Source organism: Salmo salar, chromosome ssa05 (genome assembly GCF_905237065.1).
Source record: "Salmo salar chromosome ssa05, Ssal_v3.1, whole genome shotgun sequence".
Classification (NCBI taxonomy): domain Eukaryota; kingdom Metazoa; phylum Chordata; class Actinopteri; order Salmoniformes; family Salmonidae; genus Salmo; species Salmo salar.
Window position 1 is genome coordinate 51,988,465 of NC_059446.1, and position 18,761 is coordinate 52,007,225.

The 18,761-nt window shown below is 45.9% G+C and overlaps 1 protein-coding gene across 2 annotated transcripts in view; it reads right to left on the reverse strand.

Moving 5' to 3' along the window:
• Positions 1-3,771: 3,771 nt before the first annotated feature.
• Positions 3,772-18,761, reverse strand: part of LOC106605077 (zinc finger protein 407) — a 158,443-nt gene continuing 143,453 nt past the window's right edge. For both annotated transcript variants that reach the window (XM_014200354.2, XM_014200355.2), the window contains exon 9: positions 3,772-6,072. In XM_014200354.2, the coding sequence (XP_014055829.1) occupies positions 5,177-6,072 (896 nt within the window). In that variant the 3' untranslated portion in view covers positions 3,772-5,176. The remainder of the gene's footprint in view (positions 6,073-18,761) is intronic.

Below are 18,761 nucleotides of genomic sequence, written 5' to 3' on the forward strand. Positions count from 1 at the left end.
CAATCCAGTTTCCGAGCTGGTCACGGGTGCACCTCAGCCACGCTCAAGGTACTTAACGATATCATAACCGCCATCGATAAAAGACAGTACTGTGCAGCCGTCTTCATCTACCTGGCCATGGCTTTCGATTCTGTCAATCACCGTATTCTTATCGGCAGACTCAATAGCCTTGGTTTCTCTAATGACTGCCTCGCCTGGTTCACCAACTACTTCGCAGACAGAGTTCAGTGTGTCAAATCGGAGGGCTTGTTGTCCGGACCTCTGGCAGTCTCTATGGGGGTACCACAGGGTTCAATTCTTGGGCCGACTCTTTTCTCTGTATATATCAATGATGTCGCTCTTGCTGCGGGTGATTCCCTGATCCACCTCTACGCAGACGACACCATTCTGTATACATCTGGCCCTTCTTTGGACACTGTGTTAACTAACTTCCAAATGAGCTTCAATGCCATACAACACTCCTTCCGTGGCCTCCAACTTCTCTTAAACGCTAGTAAAACCAAATGCATGCTTTTCAACTGTTCGCTGCCAGCACCCGCCCGCCCAACTAGCATCACTACCCTGGACGGTTCTGACCTAGAACATGTGGACAACTACAAATACCTAGGTGTCTGGCTAGACTGGAAACTCTCCTTCCAGTCTCATATTAAAGATCTCCAATCCAAAATCAAATTTAGAATCGGCTTTCTATTTCGCAACAAAGCCTCCTTCACTCACGCCGCCAAACTTACCCTAGTAAAACTGACTATCCTACCGATCCACGACTTCGGCGATGTCATCTACAAAATAGCTTCCAATACTCTACTCAGCAAACTGGATGCAGTCTATCACAGTGCCATCCGTTTTGTTACCAAAGCCCCATATACCACCCACCACTGCGACCTGTATGCTCTAGTCGGCTGGCCCTCGCTACATATTTGTCGCCAGACCCACTGGCTCCAGGTCATCTATAAGTCTATGCTAGGTAAAGCTCCGCCTTATCTCAGCTCACTGATCACGTTAACAACAACCTCCCGTAGCATGCGCTCCAGCAGGTATATCTCACTGGTTGTCCCCAAAGCCAACACCTACTTTGGCCGCCTTTCCTTCCAGTTCTCTGCTGCCAGTGACTGGAACGAATTGCAAAAATCGCTGAAGCTGGAGACTTAAATTTCCCTCACTAACTTTAAACATCAGCTATCTGAGCAGCTAACCGGTCGCTGCAGCTGTACATAGTCCATCTGTAAATAGCCCACCCAATCTACCTACCTCATCCCCATATTGTTTTTATTTACTTTTCTGCTCTTTTGCACACCAGTATCTCTACTTGCACATCATCATCTGCTCATTTATCACTATCATTTATTTCGCGACTATGGCCTATTTATTGCCTACCTCCTCACGCCATTTGCACACACTGTATATAGACTTTCTATTTTTCTATTGTGTTATTGACTGTACGCTTGTTTATTCCATGTGTAACTGTGTTGTTTGTGTCGCACTGCTTTGCTTTATCTTGACCAGGTCGCAGTTGTAAATGAGAACTTGTTCTCAATTAGCTTACCTGGTTAAATAAAGGTGAAAAATAAAAAATAAATGTAATATTGTCAATCTAAATGGAACAACATTTAAGGATGTTTTGCCACTCTTTTACTTCAACAAAGCTTTCCTAAAGGTTTTTTTTTTTTTTTTTAACATTGCATGCTGGGGAAGGAGGGGAATCTCTTTCTCTCTCGTGTCTAATTAAAAGCACTTACAGTTGTTTCTCGTTCAAGGTTGAAATGACAGTTATTTCGGTCACACCGCTCTTCATAGTGAGCTAATCGGATCGTTTTTCAATCACTGCTTCTCTTAATGAAGTGTTGAGAGCGGCGCATGTCTGTGGGCCCGATGTGTTTTCAGGGGTGCTTGTGTGTGTTTGTGGACATGCTTGAGCGTGTGTGTGTGTGTGTGTGTGTGTGTGTGTGTATTTCGCAGTGTGTGTTTGGGGGGGGGTTCTGTGGGGGAAAGCCTGCTATGAGTGGCTCAGGAATGGAGTGGGGTTGTCAATGTATGTCAGGCGCTGAGGTAGGTGTGGCAGTGGTCTATGGCAGGAGGGTGGGGGGTGGGGGTGCTAGCGCTGGATCAGTGTGATCAAAGACAGGGATACGGGGGGGAGGGAGATGGAAGGCCCCATCATTCCTTAAAGAGATGAACCAGACATGATGTGTTGCTGCCGCATTATATAAGCTTTCATAGACTCCAGAAAATACAGTTCAGTTAAGAGTACTGATACAATGATTGACTAGAAAATATAGAATTTACAGTACATCTCTTCAGCTGCCTTCACGTTCCAGGTACAAGACCACATAACATAGAAAGTAGACCACAAACAAACAGGTCCCTTTAATAGAATTGTACCTGCATGCTGTCCCCAGGACACAACACACAACCAGAGTCTATCAGTATCAGCGAGAATGCTAATACTGCCAAAGGGGCCGCAAAACTAATAGCAGAGACATTAAGAAAATGATCCACGGGCTGATATGTTTTCTATAGACGGTGAACTAAACAGAATTGCCAAATTTATCATACTCAGAGAGATCCCAACCCCCTGTCCCTCTCCTCTCGCTCTCACGTCTGCCCCCACAGAGTGATGGAAAGAGAGGGAGGATAGCCGCCCTTCCACCAGCCCTCTGCCCTTTTCCGGCTCGCCAATTATGCTGCAGCGGCAGGTTTCCATCAACCGTCTGCCCGTCGTCTCTAACGGACTCAGGCGAACCGGGCCTGTCAGGAAATGAACTCATCACTCGGTGACAGCTGCTAATTTCTCCCTCTTCCATGTCACACGCACGGCCTGCTGTAGCTAATAATGAACCACCCGTCTCTGATTAGGAAGCCGCACAGGGTGGAGAGAGTGAGACACACGCCGCCCGCATGCACATATATAAGCATATTACACGTACACACAACGCGCAGAAATACACACATAGAAACCCACACACCATGGTGATTCACGTGATCTAATTGTGTTAACTGTGTGTTAACTGGGAGGAGAAAGTGTGAAAGGAGACAGCTAGGATTGCAGGTTTTAGCTGAGGCAGGGTTCTGTGCTATAGTCCTGTGTAGCAGAGAGACATACAGCACGCCATGTGAAATTACAGGCTCACCTTCCAACAGTGGTTATGAGGGGGGATTTCTCTGCTGCTGCTCGTCTCTCACCTCACTCACTCAATCCAGCTGTAATCCACTCCTCTCAGCCAGCCCACAACTCTCTCTCTCTCTCTCTCTCTCTCGCTAACACACACACACACACACACACACACACACACACACACACACACACACACACACACACACACACATATACCTGGCTGTGTGTTACATTAAAGGGATGATCTCCTGATGGCCCCTGTGTGAAAGCTAGTCTTTCTGCATTGTGTTCATAGCCGTCATGCTGGGCTCCCACTCACTCAATCAGAGCCCAGGCTGTACTACGGCCCTAAGTGAATATTGATTCCCTCTTCCAGCTCTTGAATACTGTGAGGAGAAAGAATGTGTGTGTTCTGTTCAACACAATGGAGGGAGAGAATAGGAGGCTGACCGCGGGAGAGGCGGATTATGATTAGGATGATGGTGATCATGATGATGGTAATGACGGTGATAATGACAACGGTGATGATCATGATGATGGTGATTGGAAACACACTTGGTCGAAGCTCCTATGCCAGTTGATGCATGTAAGTTCATGTGGTTTATGTGAATAGGAGATTGTATCACTGTCATAGAAAACTTGAGGTGAACAAACACCCCTCCAAATGAAGATTGAGCTTTATTGTCATTACTCAAACACCAGTATCATTACAATTTCATTTACAGAAACATATATTTACATTAACTGAGAGCAGTAAAACCAATAGAAAAAAAAAGACTTGTCAACTTGAATTGAATTATGATTATCATAAACTCAGCACCATGCCATTTTGAGAACATCCTGAAAAACAGGTGGACTGCCCCTGGATTCAGACCAATCAGCATCCTAACCATATTGAGCAATTGCTGAAAAAAAAGCCAATCATTGGACTGCCCCTGGATTTAGACCAATCACCAGCCTGGATATTTTCGATGCCCAAAATGCTATTGGTCCTAGATTCAGCAAGGTACGATAGCAAGTTGTAATAGCCTGTCTTATCAAAACATGACCTATTAATGTACCTTTTAAATGAACAAACAAAAAATAATTATTTAATTTACAATTGCAAATGAATTCACTACTTAAAGGAACACTCCACCCAAAAAGGATATTTTGGTATTTGTTTCATTAGTCCATTGTTGATATAGTACAGAAATGTTTTGCATATCAGCAATCACGTTTTCAAGATATATAACTTTCAAAATACAGAAATACAGCTGGTATGATGCATTTTGCACCATATGATGCTACATTTGCACCATGACGCAAAATGCATCATACAGGCTGTATTTCAGTATTTTGAAAGTTATATATCTTCAAAAAGTGATTGCTGACATGCAAAACCTTGTGGGACTGTATCAATAATGGACTAATTAAACAAATACCAAAATATAGTTTTTGGGTGAAAATTTCCTTGAAAATAAAGCTGTTATTATTCTCCAACTTTCAATAAAACCAAATCATGCAACTTAAAGATTGTACGTCTTTATAGATAACGTGAAAATGTCCTGCTGGAAATGTAATCTTAAAATGATCATTTTTGCAATTGAACACACTTCAAAAAATATAACCATGTGAAAATAGCCTATGTATTTCCAGTCTTACAGTCATGACTCCAAAAACAAGTGGTAATTCTGGCATTGGCCATAAAATGATGCAGATGTTAAATAATGTTAGCAATAATCTTCGCCCCTCACTATAACTCCATAGATGTGAAGGTTATCCTGAGTAAATCGTTACAAAATGGAGATAAAGCTATGTAAAAAAAATATTTCATTTTCCATGAAAGAGACAAAGAGAAAGACTCTTAAGGGCTTTAATAAGCTGGACATTTGTTCATCACACAGGGAGAGTCTCAATTGCATTTCCTTGATTTCTTGCATCCTCTCTACTCGCCTCCTTCTCAAAACCCAATGGATGAAAAAGTCAGAGGTCACTCCCCTATAACTTCTTATCCAACGGCTTTTGAGAAGGAGGCGAGGAGAGAGGACTCGAGGAATCAAGGAAACGTGCCACAGTCACTGACTAGTCCACCTCCACCTTCTCCAGAACCACGTTGTGTGGAGCTCCATCCAGGTAGTAGACCATCCTCTCCCCAGCCTGGCCCTCTGAAACTCCCTCACTCTGCTGGTCGTCCTCCCCTCCCTGGTGCTGGGTGTACATGGTCCCCTCCACCTGGAGAGTGTTGTCATCCAGCTCCGTCACGATGTAGTGGGTACCCTCATCGTTGACGATCACCTGTGTCAGGCCCTCCTTCATCATCAGCTGGCTGGCTGCAAACTGCAGCACCTCCTGGACCACCTGCTCCTCCTGCACCTGCTGCTCCTCGCACACCTCCTCCTCCGTCTTCACCTCCACCTCCATCTCCTCCTCCTCCACTCGCTCCATGACCTCTGACACAACCTCCTGGGTCATGACCTCTTGGCTGTCTTCTTCCTGCTGGCCCATCTCACTGACGGCACTGAGGAGGGCATCCAGAGCCGTGGATGACTCCGACACCATGTGGTGGTGCATCGCCCTTCCCCCATGACCTCCACCTCCGGCTGCAGACCCACCGGACTCCAGCAGGACGTACTGGGTGGTGCCTCCAGCCAGGTGATGTGCCCCGCCTGCAGACACCTCCCTCCCCGAGGAGATGACCTGGCCGTCCTCGGTGATGTGGAGCACCTCGGCCACCTGGCCCGCCATGGCCAGGTCCCGCAGGGTGGCAGCGGCTGACTCTTCCAGGGCCTGGTCGAAGGCCATCTCCCCATCGCCGTAGCCCTGGATGATAATCACCTGCTGGACACCCTCCTGGCCCTCCAGCCCCTCCATGGAGCCCACCCTCCGCACCGGGAAGGCCCCGTCAAACGCTGTGTCGACCTCCACGAACGTGGCTCCCTGGCCCTTCAGACGACACTCGAACGACTTGGACACGATACCTGGAAAAAGCACAGAGATATGGACCAGCGTTAATGGCAAAGCAGTATGATGTGCATTGGGTTTTGATAACATTCTGTCAATGGACATTTTAGTAATTAGGAGCGTTTATTCTTGTAGAAAAAAGATACTAGGTGTTGTCCAATGACTATTAACTATTCTGTAACCACGCCCTCATGTCTTCAATCAGGGTTGATGGGAAAATGCTTTGTTCAGAAGAAAACATTGTATTATCATATCTTTGTACTCCCTGGTGGCCAAACAACCGAAACACGTCAGATTTAGACATTTTTGTTTACAAATAAAGGCATTTTTATACATTTTATAAAGAGTGCCTTGGTCCTCCTTTCTTTTTAATGTCCATTCATTCTATTGGCCAGGGACATGTCGTCTCCATGATTTTTTCTTTATTCCTTTTTAAATCAAGTTCTGCAGGGCACTGGCAAAGTTTATGTATTAGCAGAGCATAACATAAAAATATATATATCTAAATACTCCATTAACTTCATATGAAAAATAATCGAGCGCGCATATTTGTTAAAAACAAATAAATACACATTCATTTTTTTCAGAAAAAAATGAAAGATATTACAATGGGCGACAAGAAGTGGTGAGGCATCAGATGGTGCTAATTGATCCACACCATGCCCTGGCAGACCACAGGTTGCTATGGAGTTGCCAAGGCGATGGGAACGGTGTTAGAAATGCCATTGTTTAAGGCTGAGAGCAGCTCCGAGGATTCAGACGTGCACAATCTATCCAGAGAAAAGGGATTTGGAGAGGATCAGGAGACACTCGCTCACATACACACACCAACACAACACGCCCTCACACCAGACCTGGGTCAAATATTTTCTAGGCAAGTGTGCTTGGTTCCATTGTACCGGGCTAAACGTAAATCAGAGAACAAAGTATTTAAAAGAATCTGACCCAGGTCTGCTTCACACACAACAATAAACTCATCAATCATTTATTTCTCCATTTCTCACCGTCATTTCTATTTCTATTTGATTTAACTCTTATTTTACCAGGTGGGTTGACCATTTGATGGTAAAGCTACAAAATGGCCTATGATGACCAGTGTAATACACAGTGAACATACTGTAGCTACACCATAGTCAACTACACCTAGATCGGGTACATTGTGTATCCCAGTGACTAGTGTAACCAACGCTAGTATGTCTGTGTGTCAACAAACTGACCAGCGGTCAGTTCTTCATAATCACAACTCGCAACACCCTCTGCCAAATAACAGTCCATCTCCATCCTCCACTGATATGCCTTTGCAAAATAGGTCCCCCATCTTCGCACAACCTCCCATCTGTGATTGCATGGGAAATTGTTGGGGGGGGGGCGATACTTTGTGCATTCCCCCATGAATGACGCGTAACATCAGAGTGAAATGTATGTGTAGATGACTGTGCCAAGCGATGCCGGTTTCATTCCAGACAGAGGAGAGGAGAAGAGGAGAGCTGTATCAGTCGCCCACTCCTCTTCGTTTATCAGAGTCGACCCTATATCCTACCACTGTTTCCCTCTTTCCATGTCTTTCTCCGTCTCGTTCTGTCTTTGTCGCTCATCTCTCTTCCCCTCTCCTGTCTTTCTATTTCCCTCACTCTCTGGATGGATCGCATAATGTATTTAAGCACAAACCTGTAACAATACATTTCCAAAATGAAATGCAAAATCTCACTAATCTCCTGAAGTACACGGTAGGTAGGCATTATCGCAATAGAAACAAACATTCAACTTTCATGAGAAGTATAATGACACAATAAGAAACCAAATCTCCATAATTCACACATTAAAAACCCATAGTCATGAATACTTCAGTCGGAAACACTATGGTCAGTCTTTGGACAGTCTATAGAACAAGTGCTGTGACAACTAGGACCCCTGTCCCTCTGTATGGGAGGCTGACATTTAGAACAGCAGAGGTTACAGAGACCCACTAGCCACCACTATACTGCTAATGGTTTATGCCAACGCTCAACTGTTAAGAGCCGAGAGGCCGACTGGAGAGGACAATAACTCAATGCTGTGATGTTTATACATTACCATAAAACGAGTATGTGTACGTGTGTGTGTGTGTGTGAGTGTGACTGCGCTTATGTGTGTGTGTGTGTGTGTGTGTGTGTGTGTGTGTGTGTGTGTGTGTGTGTGTGTGTGTGTGTGTGTGTGTGTGTGTGTGTGTGTCTATAGGAGGCATCGCTAGTGTGTGTCACATTATCCACGGGGTTCTGTCTGCCGGGCCTAGCAGCAACCTGCCTGCCCGCTGAGGTTTATGGGGTGTCACTCAGTCGCCGCCGCCGCGAATCAAGTTAATGTTGCACATCCCATCTCCTCACTTGTCCCCGCGCTCCCGGTGGAAGAACAACATTTGAACAGCGTGATTTGGCCCCGGCGAGAGGCTGATGCGTGTTTAATATGTGTTTTGAGTGTTCTGAGTGACTGATTCCTTTAAACAGCGAGTCGTGAGGACAGAGAGAAGCACACTGCATTATTTGAAGTGATTCCAAACAAGATGGAGGCTCGGCGAGAATAAGATAAAAAGAAAGAAGGGGAGCGATGGAAGGGAGGCTCTGATGTCGTTTCTCCAGATGAGAGTGGCCTCCCTACAGAGAACGAGGGAAAAGCCACAACAGAGATGGAATGGTGAGATAATAAAGTATACGAGAATTATAGTGTCAGAGACACAGAAGAATGCAGACGGACAAAACGACAGACAGCCAGTCAGACACACAGCCAGTGTGCTTGCATACTTAAAGACCTTGAAAAATGAGAAAATAGCACTGTTTGTCCATTTTGAGATGTCGTAGGCGGTATACACTTCCTCAAAATAGTCCGAATTAATCTAAGATCACTCAAGAAATCTGGCATTCATTTTGAATTTTTTTGCAGAAGAGATCTTTTTACATCTAATTTTTTCGCAATTTTACATCTAACTAATGTACTGTTTGGTGCAGTATTTCTCAAGTGGAAAAATGAGCACGAGGACAAGTCGTCTCTCGTTGAAGGTAACCCGTTCATCTGTACAAACAATAGCACGCAATTATAAACACCATGGGACCAGACAGCCGTCATACCGCTCAGGAAGGACACACGTTCTGTCTCCTAGAGATGAACGTACTTTGGTGCGAAAAGTGCAAATCAATCCCAGAACGACAGCAAAAGATCTTGTAAAGATGCTGGAGGAAACAGGTACAAAAGTATCTATATCCACAGTAAATCGAGTCCTATATCGACATAACCTGAAAGGCCGCTCGGCAAGGAAGAAGCCACTGCTCCAAAACCGCCATAAAAAAGCCAGACTACGGTTTGCAACTGCACATGGGGACAAAGATCGTACTTTTTGGAGAAATGTGCTCTGGTCGGATGAAACAAAAATAGAACTGTTTGGCCATAATGACGGTCATTATGTTTGGAGGAAAAAGGGGGAAGCTTGCAAGCCGAAGAACACCATCCCAACCATGAAGCACGGGGGTGGCAGCATCATGTTGTGTGGGTGCTTTGCTGCAGGAGGGACTGGTGCCCTTCACAAAATAGATAGCATCATGAGGATGGAAAATTATGTGGATATATTGAAGCAACATCTCAAGACATCAGTCAGGAAGTTAAAACTTGGTCGGAAATGGATCTTCCAAATGGACAATGACCCCAAGCATACTTCCAAAGTTGTGGCAAAATGGCTTAAGGACCACAAAGTCAAGGTATTGGAGTGGCCATCAAAAAGCCCTGACCCCAATCCTATAGAAAATTTGTGGGCAGAACTGAAAAAGCATTTGTGAGCAAGGAGGCCTACAAACCTGACTCAGTTACATCAGCTCTGTCAGGAGGAATGGGCCAAAATTCACCCAACTTAATGTGGGAAGCTTGTGGAAGGCTACCCGAAACGTTTGACCCAAGTTCAACAATTTAAAGGCAATGCTACCAAATACTAATTGAGTGTATGTAAACTTCTGTCCCACTGGGAATGTGATGAAAGAAATAAAAGCCAAAATAAATCATTCTCTCAACTATTATTCTGACATTTCACATTCTTAAATAAACTGGTGATCCTAACTGACCTAAGACAGGGAATTTTTACTGGGATTGAATGTCAGAAATTGTGAAAAACTGAGTTTAAATGTATTTGGCTAAGGTGTATGTAAACTTCCGACTTCAACTGTAGCACAGCCTGTGGTGTTGGGTAGAGGAGGGGGGGTTCTAAGTGGCACTATTTCAGGGAGGAGAGGGACGTCGCCTGGGAAGCGGTCAGACGCCACTTACCAGCAGTTGGAGGAAATAACCTTAACACCGACATGCAGCCCCCACCAATCAATTACACCAGTCAACCTTAACATTGTCTGAACTGCCTTAACACTGAACTGAACATACAGCATTTAGAGGGAATACAAATCAACCTGGGTATAGCGGACAGTCGAACCTGGATTGGACATAAGCATAAGCCAGCTCAGTCAGTTATACTGTATCAAACATGACGGCACAATGACAACACTGTGAAAAACACTTGGGCTTTAAGATCAATTCGTTTCAAACAGAATCCTTTACAATCCCTCTACGCCCACGATTACGTAAAATTAGAGATATGAACCTGGATGCTTCGAACGGGGCGGTGCGAGACCACTAAACCCCAGATATTTTATTTTTGAGGCCGATTTTACAGCTGATGCACAAGCAGGATGGGTGTCAGTGGTGCTGTTGGGGCGTTGACACAGCTAAGTAGTTCAAGTGTCAGAGAGAGCTAGTATCCAGGTCACCAAGGATGGGCTGTGGGGGCTGGGGGACTCGAGGGGGAGGGGGACATGGGAGGTTAGGTTAGGGGGGAGGGTTAGAAGAAGGACGTCCCCCCCCACTACAAGGTACAGGCTACATGCTCGAATGTAGACCCCCCCCCGTGTCCCTCAAGCCCAGGCAAGGAGAGGCGGGGCAGGGACAGTGGGGACCAACAGGTCAGCCGTCTAGGGAGGTGTTCTTGTCACCTGCTTTGTTCCAGCTGAAAGGGACTGAGAGGGACCACTGTCAGCTTTACAAGCTCTATGAATCAACACCAGGGAGAGAGAGAGAGAGAGAGAGAGAGAGAGAGAGCGAGAGAGAGGGGGGGACTGGCCTGGTGACCCCAAAAAAAAAAACAAGCAATTACACCAGGACGAGACTGACACTAGGGGGACAGACGGATGAGGACGGGAGAAAGATGAGAGAAGGATAAGGAGGAGAGAGAAGGATGGAGACACACAGCACAGTACACACCCCAAGGACAAACAGCCATACAAAGGGCGCACTGATCTTTCTAGGTCAACCGTACATTCAACAAGAGAGGGACATAAGTTATATTCTTCAAGAATCAATGGGTTTAAATCATTAATTTAAATAATCATAAACAATCTTAGAAATCACAGAGTGGGCCTTTAAGGACATATCGTTAGGGCATAGGGCTGCCAGTCAAAGGAAGAAGGCATACAACCAGGGTTTGGTACAGTGTTGGTCACCCACAATGCATAGAGCCAGATCACTATCCTCCTCTCTCAACCCTGCGATCCTCTCTCTCCTCCCTGCACTCCTCTACCTCCCCTCAGCTCCTTTTCTGCTGACTCTCCCCTGGCCAAGACTGGCTGACCCCCTGGTCACCCACGCCTCTGCCACCAAGGGACGGAGGTTGTGGAGAATGTGGAGGGTAGGGAGAGGGGGTAACCCTTGATAAAGGTGAGTTTTGTGGGGGGGGGAGTGTCCGACCCTTTGTCTCATTGACCTTCCGTATCTGACCACCCAGGAATTGGAAGAGGACTGGACGATTCGTTCAGAGGAATCCCAGACACACACACATTTCACTGACTCTTGGGTGAATTACCACCATGGTCCAAGCTGCTTTCTAGCTGAGTTTCCGTGACATTATACATGTGCCCCATAAGTCACCATGGGTTCTCTTACAGAGCACCGCTGAGAAAGCACATGTACACGCACACGCACACACTCACGCACACACACACACACCCTTCCACTGGGGCATAGCACACTGACTTACAATATCTGTGATAGTTAGCGTCAGATTGAAAGCTTGATAAAGGAGCTAGGGTTAGTTAGGCCTGCATGAGCCTCCGCTCAGAGGACTGACACACGGAATCATCACAAAGAGCCCAACAGTACAGACTGCTTCAGTCACTCCTCCACTCTCCTTCCTGCCCTTCTCTCACTCTCCCCATTATACCTCCCTCTCTCCCACTCGCCCTCTCTCTCTCTCTACCTCGCTCTCTCCCTCTCTCTACCTCGCCAACTCTCGAGAGGTGGACCTTTGATTGCTTCCTTAATTAGCCATGTCAGATGGCTCCATGGATTTACTGGTGATGTCTACATTCTGAAGATAATTACACGCCTTTCCCTTTCTCCTCCTCTCTCCATTCCTCCCTCCATCCCTGCATCCCCTCTCTATCCCTCACACTCTCACATGACTTAATGATTCATTATGAATTTGAAGTTGGGAAGAATAAAGCAGATTTTTCCCCCTAATCAACATGGAGATTTCCACTGTAATTAAACGTAAAAGTTTATATTTCTTTGTTGCTTTGCTGTGTTGCTTCAGAGAGAGAGAGAGAGAGAGAGAGAGAGAGACACAGAGCTACTATGTTCTGAAAGTCAGATAGTCAGACAGACAGAGCTACTGTGATCTGAAAGTCAGATAGATAGACAGAGCTACTATGATCTGAAAGTCAGATAGACAGATAGACAGAGCTACTATGATCTGAAAGTCAGATAGACAGACAGAGCTACTATGATCTGAAAGTCAGATAGATAGACAGAGCTACTATGATCTGAAAGTCAGATAGATAGACAGACAGACAGAGCTACTATGATCTGAAAGTCAGATAGTCCGACAGATGAAATATTCAGCCCTCTGTGAGTAATGAAAAATATGGGGCGGCAGGTTGCCTAGTGGTTAGAGTGTTGGGCCAGTAACCGAAAAATTGCTGGATCGAATCCCCGAGCTGACATGTCGTTCTGCCCCTGACCAAGGCAGTTAACCCACTGTTCCCCAGTAGGCCGTCATTGTAAATAAGAATTTGTTCTTAACTGACTTGCCTAGTTAAATAAAATAAAAAAAATATGAGCTGCTTACTTCATGTCTAAACCAAAGAAGATAGAGAAAGACAGAGAGAAACAAATAAAGACAGAGACCGAAAGACAGACAGAAACATTTGGTAGCGCAAGGCCTAGCAAAGTCGAGGCAACAGGCCTGACCAAACCAAACCCAAACCTGCTGCGTTACATCCCTGTTGTTACCTCTCGACGACACAACGTTCTGTTTACGTTACCTCCAGATCATCCCTGGTCGTATTTACCTAACAGAGGCATTGCGGAGATATTTATCGTGGTGAAGGGGCTAAATATAGAGCTGGGGAGACGGCGTGAGGCGACCATGGTGGGAGGTTTCCCTCTAATCTCCATCTGCAGGCTGACAGGCTGGAGAAAGCCTAATGAATGGCCCTTTTCATCTGCACTGCCTGTGTGTATCTGACAGTATAAATATTTAGCAATATCGGAGTCAGCTTGTGATTTTACACAGATGGAGTGATTGATGCCTCTCGGCGGCTGACGCATGCCAAAGACAATCTCCGGTGTTATGTAAACCACCCCCCCCCTCTCTCTCACTCTCTCTCACTCTCTCCTTCGTTCTCACTCTTTCTTTCTCGCGCACGCGAAATCGCTCCTCTTTGACCTTGTCCTCTCTTGCCTCTTTCGCAGCTCGTCTTCTTCTCCCTCTCTCCTCCTCACTCTTTGTCGCTTTTGCAGTTTGCTGCCACCTGAATTTCAATCTCTGTCCTTTCAAGGTACTGTAGGTTTTGGATATGGACTCAAGCCAATAATGAAGGAACGCTTTACAAAACCACTTTAACAGCTTCACAAGCAGTTGCGTGTTTGTGTAGATCTCATGTGAACAGATGACAGTGTGGGCAGATTGAGAGGACTTCACACACAGCTGTCACCCAGCCCAGAGAGACAAACCAGACCAGTCCTTCTCTCCCCCTGCTACTGGATCTCTATGTGTGTGTGTGTGTGTGTGTGTGTGTGGTGTGTGTGTGTGTGTGTGTGTGTGTACATTAAATGTACGTGTGTGTGTGCGCACAAACAAGCGCGCGCGCGCGCGCGTGTCCGCGCAGCCACTACAGAGCCAATTAAAGAAGTTGAACAGAAGAACACAATTCCAGAACATACATACTAGGGGAACTTTAAGGGAGGATGTTGAGGATTTATTGACCTTGTAATTGCCTGTAGAAAATATGCCCTCCTAGTAATGCCCTTTCTGGGCTTTAATTATTTTCTTTAAATTAGGGAAAATATCTCCCCTTTTTCGCCATGTGTTTTTTTTTTTCTTCTCTAAATTGCATTTAAAACTCCAATCTCAAACGCGCCCAATTCCTTCATCAGAGAGAAGAGCAGATCTATTAACCGAACTGTCCTTTATCGAAATTCGCATTCAAACCTGATCGGTTCCACTGCGCCGCCCGGCCTCGGGTTTTAATCCCGGGCGGAGGGGGGAAGTGGCCTTCGTTGCAGTAACTACAGTGTCTTTCAAGACCACTCTCTCCTCTATTTGAGCTCTGCTGATTTACAGTTGCTCCTCCGTAATGAGAGCAATTAGTATTTCTCCCTCTCTCCTTTATCTAGCACTTTTGAGTTTGCGTTCTCTTCTGCAAGACCAGGTGAGTAAAGCTACCGTTGACCCCCCCCCAAATCTAGTCCACACTTTACAAGCCCAACTGGAAGTTGCTACTCTGATATGGGACTAAATTCTAAAGACACAGAAAGACAAAGAAATCCCATAAGTCCCAGTTTCAACTCTGTCCTCCCACGTAGAGTGTAGGGTAGTGCTGTTGACTGGCTGGCTGACTGGCTGGTGTGGGAGTGATCGGTGGTGCCTTAACCCATATAAAGTGTCTTATTGACACAGTGATTTGTGACTATGTGGCTGTGTGCGTGTGATTGTGTGCGTGCGTACATGTATTTGATTGCGTGTGAGTGTCCGATGGTGCGAGTGTGTATGATACCGGGCCTTATTCCTGCCTCCCTGTCCCTCCCTCAGCCCCATGCAGCCGATGAGGAATGAACCGTCCCAGGCCTCCATTTCTCTTCTCCCCATGGCTGAGTCTTACTTACCCTAATGATGTATAATAGCCTGCAACTGCACTTAACCTGGGCTCTAGCGTGGCAGAGACCGAGTGGGAGATCCACGCTCATTACAATGTTTACCACAGGCTCAGGGGAAGGAAACAACCCGTCAACTCCGAGAAATGAGGGACGTTCAAAATCACACTCAATCAAATCCAATCGAATAATACTGACAGCGACAACCCTCCCATTTCAGCCTGCACCTTATCGACCGGCGGTAAAAATTTGGTGGAACAAATGCAAAAACCAGTTCCTTCATTTGTTACATGTATAATGAAAATGGCCGAATCGTATTCGTTAGGGCACACCGTTTCAAAACGTTGGACAAAGAAAGGCTCAGGTAGTCTCTCCCTGTTTCAGTCCATTCTCTTGCGTTTGGTGGCTAACGAACACAGTGGTGGCTAAACTAGTCAAACGGCTCCTTCAAATACAACCTTGAGCTTTTCACACTCCGACGATCATATCAACGGACATGAGTGCAACCCTATCTCATGTGACTTCTTACACTTACAAAATACTAAGTGAACGCCGGCTCGCTCACTACGAATGTGTAACCCGGGGTACAGTACAGACACACAGCGGCGACGGTAAATAATACAAGCCACGTGACGCGGCTATGAAACCTCAGATCAAATCAATAGGGCGGGAGAGAGGAGTGCAGGCGCCAGGCAGGGGGTCACCACCCATCACTCAGGTCAACAACAGCACGGGAAAACACACAGGCGCAACATACAGCGCACACACACGCGCGCACCACAAACACACACACAGGCTAGTGTTGGATGACGGACTGCGCGTTCTCTCGTAAACCTGCAGCCCTCAGCGCCAGTCCATCATTCCTTTACTCAGAAGAAGGAGAGGAAGCGGGTCGATCTGAGACCTGGTGGCATTCAGGTCCGCTCTCTAACAACACTCACAGCCCGGAGAGGAAGAGGACAGGAGAGGAAGAGCAGAAGGGGAGAGTAAGAGAGGAGGGAAGTGGGTGAGGAGTAGGAGTAGGAGTGGGAGAGGAAGAGGAGGAGTGCAGAAGACAAGAGGAGAGCAGAAGAGGAGAGGAAAAGGAGTAGGGAGAAAGAGTAGAGAAGAGGAGGCATTATTGAATTATTGAAGGTGTAGAGGATAAAATCTTCCGTGGAGATGCCACAGTGTTGTCTGCGGGTAGACACAGACAGCCCACCACACAGCCAGGCTGGCGTGACGAGTGCAGGCTTTGACTCGCTGACCTTGGGGTTGTTAAAACAAGCTCTCCGTCAGCTTTTCTGCAAAATATGTTTACCTCGGGCCGGACGGAGAGAGAGAGAGGGAGAGAAAGAGGTAGAGAAAGAGAGACAGAGGGAGAGAGATGAGCGAGAGAGGTAAGAGACAGGGATAGACAGGGTGAGGCAGAGAGACAGAGAGAGAGAGAGGAGAGAGATGAGAAAGAGAGTGATTTAAAAGGTGGGAGAGCTAGAGAGAGAGAGAGAGAGAGAAAGAGAGAGAGATTGGCGACTGTGCTGACAGTACACAAATAAATACTGCGACTCCATCAATTCTTTCCGGTTCGGAAAGAGAGAGAGTGGCAAACAAAAAGTACTAGCCGTCTCGCGTTGGTCACACAACCCTTAGAGGTGATCAGTACCCCAAAAGAAAAGATTAAACGTCGGGAAAAACAGAAGCATTAGAATGCTGAGAGAACACCAAATAAACAGTTGGTTAAAAAAAAATGGCTATATGTTTCCATTCGAGGTGTAAACGAATCAACCAACAAATACTGATGTTTATCTATTAAATAAAAAAGAGACAGATTATCTGTACATGCATGAAGACATACATAACAATTCCTTGTATTCCTTCCAGCAGAAAGATTTTCACTGTGCACCGCAACACATTTTTATTTCAATTATTATTTCTATATCTCTTTTAAAGATAGGAAAGGACCGTTTCTCTCTTCCCCCGCCCTCTCGTCTGAAAGGTAGGCTTGCTAGAGATGTGTGTGCGTGCGCCCGACCGTCCGTGTTCGTTTGTGTGTATGCCTATGAGCTTGTGTGTGCCTGCTTGCGTCCGTGTGTATGTGTGTGTGTGTGTGTGCATTGCATCTTGTGGGGCTCTACCTTTGCTGGGGCGTTCCACTACTAGCCAAGGGGGGGGGGGCAGCCAGTCTTATTAACATCATCAGTCTGAGTCATTACAGGGCTGCCTGGTTTGGGCAGGTGCTATGAGAGAGAGTGTACCCGTTACAAACGACCACAAGAAACTCTCTGGAACTCCGGCCCCTCTCCCATCTCCCTATCAGACACCTCAACACACACAGGCCCATATTTCTAACTCTACGGCCCCTCACATCCCCAAAAGGGACGAGGGCGTCTACTATACTAGGCCCACTCTGTCTGTCCGCGGTGGTTTGGTTTGCACTGGGGGGGACTGGCTCAATCCATCCTGATGACAGCACTGATACAGGGAGGGGAAAGGGGACAGGGCTGAGAGAGAGAGAAATTGTCCTGAAAAAGACCAACAAGCATAGACACTGGTATGCACACACACAAACACGCATACAGAAACACAATAATAACGTCAGCATAGTATTTGACCTGGGTATGAATATCGACAGGTGGATATCTATAACAGCATAGTGAATGGAGATAAAATGGTCACCAGAGTTACATGTAACCAGACACGTAATAATTCCCGTCAAAGAGGAGACCCGGTCTATTACCCAGGCGCCTCTATGGCTCCTCCGATGACACCAAAGATGTGTCAAAGAGATACGCCCCAAATGGCACCCGATTCCCTTCGTAGTGCACTGCTTTTGACCAAGGCCCATAAGGCTCTAGTCAAAAGTAGCACCCTATGTAGAGAATATGGTACCATTTGGTGCACACCCATCCAGCACTACCTTGGCCAATTACTATGGATTGTGTAACGTGTTCAATTTAGATGTACAAATGAATCTGCTGTACTATTGGCAAATCATTTGATGTTAGCCAAGGTAGTGTCTTCATAACATCAAGGACAAGGTCAATCAGGGAAATTTGAATTGAATGTCATAGTCATGGTATTTATCAGTGTTCCAAATGTAGTATATCACTCCAAATATCATCCATATAAGTCACTATCTATACTTCACTTCATTCATTATGGGTATTTTTCAGAAAAAATCTATGGCATTTTTTCTTGGGCAAAACTGGGCTTCTTGTTCTTTGCTTTTCAGGTTTTAATAGTGTAATTAGTTGGAGTTAACACTAATTAACAAATACATGGACGCCAACCACAAACTGTCCATGTAAGCTTGAGCCTCAGTTTAGGAAGGTATGCCTCCATGTGCCTGTCTTAAACAGATACATTTACATTAGAGCAAATGTTGAGGAACATTTTGACTATAATACAGGGACACAATGAAGATTGTGTCTGGGACCACATAAAAAATCTAAACAAAACAAATATAGAAGCCACATGCGTAACCTGTCTAACATTGGAAACTGTAGCTGGTAGGAATTAATCCTCTTGGTTTGTTAGTGTTGTTAATTGGGCGTGCTGAATTAGAATCTTAGCA